The 5,166-nt window shown below is 37.9% G+C and overlaps 1 protein-coding gene across 1 annotated transcript in view; it reads left to right on the top strand.

Annotated features, from left to right (window-relative positions):
• Positions 1 to 4,749, top strand: part of ANXA11 (annexin A11) — a 39,152-nt gene extending 34,403 nt beyond the window's left edge. Inside the window, exons 13-15 of the mRNA XM_081329742.1 lie at positions 1 to 45; positions 1,778 to 1,900; positions 3,636 to 4,749. The exon at positions 1 to 45 is cut by the window's left edge and continues 14 nt beyond it. Coding sequence (XP_081185868.1) covers positions 1 to 45; positions 1,778 to 1,900; positions 3,636 to 3,695 — 228 coding nt within the window. The 3' untranslated portion in view covers positions 3,696 to 4,749. The remainder of the gene's footprint in view (positions 46 to 1,777; positions 1,901 to 3,635) is intronic.
• Positions 4,750 to 5,166: the final 417 nt, after the last annotated feature.

Raw genomic sequence — 5,166 nt, forward strand, 5'->3', positions numbered from 1 at the left:
AACACACCGGCTTTCTTTGCAGAGAGGCTGCACAAGGCCATGAAGGTAACTACGTCAGAAACCCCAGATGCTTAAAAAAAATCTTGTTCAAATATTCAAGGGATCTAGGCTTCATTAAGAAAAATCTGTTATCTTACTGCAGGGGTACAAAATGTAGATGTGAGTTGGGCTTGCAGATTTAAGGCCAGGTTAGCTACAAATATATGTCATTGTAGCTCAGTGATAGATAGATAGATAGATAGATAGATAGATAGATAGATAGATAGATAGATAGATAGATAGATAGAAATAATAATAATAATAATAATAATAATAATAATAATAATAATAATAATAATAATAATAATAATAATAATAATAATAATAATGTTGGAAGGGACCTTGGAGGTCATCTAGTCCAACCCCCTGGATAGATAGATGGATGGATAGATAGATAGATAGATAGATAGATAGATAGATAGATAGATAGATAGATAGTAGATAGATGATAAGATAGATAGATAGATAGATATGCTATAACTATAGAGATGGATATAGAGATAGAAATATAATATAGCTATAGAGATATAGACATACTGTAGGTATAGATATATATTAAAGATTAAAAAAAACTATATAGTTCCAGGTAAACTCAAACAAGTACAGGTAGTCCTTGACATATGACTGTAATTCAGCCTGTCTGTAAGTCACAATGGTTGAAAAATGGGTTGGTCATATGAACTTTTTTCCAGTGGCCATTAAGCAAACCCATGGATCACTACGGGCACAGTTTTGCCAAAAACCAGAAGCAACACAGTGATGTACAATTGCCATAAATGCAACCACATTCCCAGGCTCCCTAAATTTGAACACATGACCACAGAGGAGGCCCAACCATCAGAATTTTGGAACCCAATCATAAGGACCCAAACTAGGCCCATCATATCTTCGAATAGTCACTAAGCGAGCAATCATAACTCAAGGACTACCTGTAAACATTTCTTATGACTTCTAGGATGTCAGAGCATGCACAGTCTTTTTGCATGTGATAGCCCAGGAGTAAACCCAGTAAACAGTGGTCTATATTAAATGGTGGTTTATCTTACACTATCTACAGTATCAGCTAATACAGCAGGATCCAACACACAGCAGTTACAGCAGGAAATGGAAGAGAGAGGACACATCTGCAGAGCCTTCCTTTTTATACAAAGGTTCTTAAAGAGATACAGACACTGCTGGCTCTTAAAGAGACACAGACCCTGCTGAGTAATTCCCATCATTGCGTCTTACATTATGTCACCTGGTTAGCTGATAAATTATTACCTTGACGTAGGTAGATACTTCAGTGGAGTTTCCCTACTGAAAATTCCTATTAAAAACCCAGATGTTTCTTATTGTGGCTTGCAAACCTACTGGGACAGAGTAGTGTCTTAATCTAGGTGTGTCTTCCAAACATTGGTTTGGATATGGGACTGTAGGGAACTTTTTAAATTCATGGACAAAACCCTTTTGTTGGTTAGCAGGGATGCAGAGTTCAGTTTGTTTTTTCAAAGGAATTGTACCGTTTATGTGTTATGGAAAAAGAATCTGAAGCGCGTCTCAAAAGCCTGGCATTTTAACAGGGGTCTGTAGACTTTTTATATCCAGTGTAGTTGGGTCATAAAACATCTGCAAGACAGCCATCAAGCTCAGAGAGAATTAAGGACTCCACAGTTCAGTCCAGGAGGCAGTGAATCTTCAGCTGAGGATCTCAATCTGAACAGGACTGATTTTTTCTGGCCCTTTCTGTGATTTTTAGGGAGCAGGAACCAAGGACCGGACTCTCATACGGATCATGGTCTCACGTAGTGAAGTTGATCTGATGGATATACGGCAGGAATACAAAAGAATGTATGGGAAATCTCTCTACACAGACATCTCGGTAAGGTGTTGCCAAGGGTCAACTTTCCATCCAAGCTCTCTCTTTGGGTGGCGGCATAGAACATCAACCTATCTCTTGCTTAGTTAGAAAGACTGCCTTTTACAGTGATTACAAATTAGATTTTGCCACACAATATGCTTAAAATGCACACGTGTTGTGTGAACATAAAATGCTAACAACTAGAAAAGACTTGGTGTTGGAATGGCCGTTCACAAAATCCCAAATACAATAGTAAAATACGGTGGGCGGTACTGATTTTATAATGCACCTGTATGTTTATGGAATCAGCTAGTGGAGTCTCCATCAAAGTGTACAGAATGGAATGAAAAGTAAAAGCAAGGATATGATTTGGGATGAAAGTATAGCTGGTAGAAGTAGTTGGAGATTTCTCGGGTCTATGACAATTCAGCATGGCCAACTGACCATGGCCAAGTGGCCATGGCCAACTCACCACAACCAACTCACCACAGCCAATTTACCATGGCCAACTCACCATGGCCATCTCACCATGGCCATCTCACCATGGCCATCTCACCATGGCCAATTTACCATGGCCAACTATCCACAGCCAACTTGCCAGGGCCAACTCATCACGGCCAACTTGCCAGGGCCAACTCACCACAGCCAACTCGCCATGGCCAACTCGCCTTGGCCAACTTGCCATGGCCAACTCATCATGGCCAACTTGCCACAGCCAACACAGCAGAACAACTTGTTGCGGAACAAGAGTTATACTAATATCAAAGAAATGGTGGAATAGAATTATTTTAAAAAGGATGCAAAAGAAAGGACAGAATGAAATGTGAGTGGCAAAAACTAAAATAATTATCAGTTGTTTTAAATAATTGTCCTGTGGTGAGTTGTCCCATGGCCAGTTGTTCCATTCCTGATTATTCCGGGAATGAGTGTGAAATTGAAACAGAAATTATTTCAGTGGTGGGATTCAGCCAGTTTGCACCACTTCAGCAGAACCAGTAGCTAATTCTTTGTTGCCCAGGCCCAGAATGGACTTCCAGAAGCGGCATACACACAGAGAACCGGTTGTTCACATATTTGAATCCCACCACTGAATTATATGTATTATTAATAATAATGCTTATCATTTTACTGACTAAGGGGGGGGGGGGAGAAAGGAAAATAAAAAAGAAGCCAGAAATATGAGAATGTTAAAAACAGTAAGGCTGCAGGTGTAGATGGTGTAATTGGAGAGGTGTTAAAACGTGAATGCATTTGTTTGTAGAGTCACTGTGTGACTTGTTTAACCTGTATATAAAACTTGCATCTGTGCCTAAAGATTTCAAGAATGTTGTTATTCCCATCTGTAAAAGAAAGCTATCAATATGTTCTGACCTTGGTAGCTGTTTGCATCTTTCTCACCGTGCTTATTTAGCAAATCCTACTTTGGGGCTGTGTAAGGAGATTCTCCGTCATCCAGGTTCATATCCCAGTTGTCCCAAAGGTGCTTTTTCAAGAGGCAAATGGACTTTCTTTCTTTGTTTGTTTTTTCCTTGAAGACATTTCACTTCTCATCCAAGAAGCTTCTCCAGTTCTGGCTTAGGACAGTTTTAACTCAGAGCTGAAGAAGCTTCTTGGATGAGAAGCGAAAAGTCTTCAAGGAATTGAAGGGATTGCTCTTGAGAAATTCGTTTGCAGAACAGCAGTTCTGTTCCACTCCTTCACTTTTCATTTTTCTTTCAACTTCCCTTTTGGGGTTTTGTTTTCATTTTATTTTCAGGGTGATACTTCAGGGGACTATCGGAAAATCCTTCTCAAGCTGTGTGGCGGGAACGACTAAGCAGAAGGTCTGGAATTTTGGAATACGTCTTTCGAAGTCACAGCTAGCTTTATGTTATCCTTTCACACAAAGCTGTCAAAACGCCCACTGCTGGATCGGATTGATATTCTTAATATATTCCATCCTCTAAAGGTATATAATAAATACAGGAATATATATATATATATATATATATATATATATATATATATATATATATATATATATATATATATATATATATAAAAGCCTTCTGTAGTAAATAGAGATATTTTTTGTTGCATTCTTAGAGAAACTCTTTCACCGCAAATGTGGCCTCTGAGAAATGCTCCCTTTAGAGTACAGAAGGATCCTATATATTTTTGTGTGCAATATTTTTGTCTAGCTGTGTGGACTTTGTGCGTTTGTTTGTTTGAAATGCATGGAGTGGTTTTGTTTTGTTTTTAAATCCGAATCAAAAGTGCCTGTTCTGAAATGCGATGGGTTTAATTGCCAATTTTTTTTTTTATTTCGTTACTGTTTGAGGGGGAAAGATACCTCTGGCTGATGGCCTGGGGGAAAAATAATAATAATTGTTGTGTTCATTGAAATACAAGGGCTCAGAGTTTGATGTGCAATCAAAGCATCATTTGGAAAATGTCAATTAAGACTCAAATCATCCAGGCCAAAAGTAACAAAATGGTGGAATCGTGGCAACTGCATCCAAGTTCATTAATCTGAGACATTTGCGTTGCTCATCCCAGCAACTTCCATCAGTCAAAATTAAAAAAAAAATAGAGTCAGAGAGCCTAATTATTTTTGTTGTTGTTGTTTTGATTGATGAAGTTGCGTGGATGAACAACGAAACGTTTTAGATTAACCAAGTTTGGTCCAGTTGCCATGATTCAACCTTTTAGGTACCTCATTTTTTGGAGAACTCATGGATGCTTCTATTCCTGATACTAATTTCAATATTGGATGACATCCTTTTTTTACTAGGACAACGAAAGGGGGAGAAGAATTAAATCTCTTCCTGCATGCTAGGAAAACTCCCCTATCTTCCATCTTACGAATCAGGTTATTATTATTATTATTATTATTTTAAAAAAGAAAGAAATATCAATAGTACCTTAAATCTTTGGGAAATCTTCCAGTCCAATCATCCGTTCACTCGTTTCTTCTCTGATTAAGTGGTTTCTCCAGAACACAGGTTGTTCATGAAACCCTAGTTCATACAACTCCTTTTGCAGGGATTTTGATTTCCAAATAATTTGTAATCGGAACCGAGCATTCCCCATTCTGCTTTTTGCAGAAACAGATTCCCCCAAATTCATTCTTTGTTTCCTTATGGACATATTGCTTAAATTGTGCTACAATTCATTGCCTGCTTTCTATGGGAATACACGCCAATTTTTTCCTCTGTCGGTGATCTGAGTTACTCCTTTTAAACCAAATATATGTAATCATTTTTTTTTAAAAAAAATGCACACGTTGTTTAAATAAAATTATCTAT

Source organism: Vipera berus, assembly GCF_964194415.1.
Source record: "Vipera berus genome assembly, chromosome: 5".
Taxonomy (NCBI): domain Eukaryota; kingdom Metazoa; phylum Chordata; class Lepidosauria; order Squamata; family Viperidae; genus Vipera; species Vipera berus.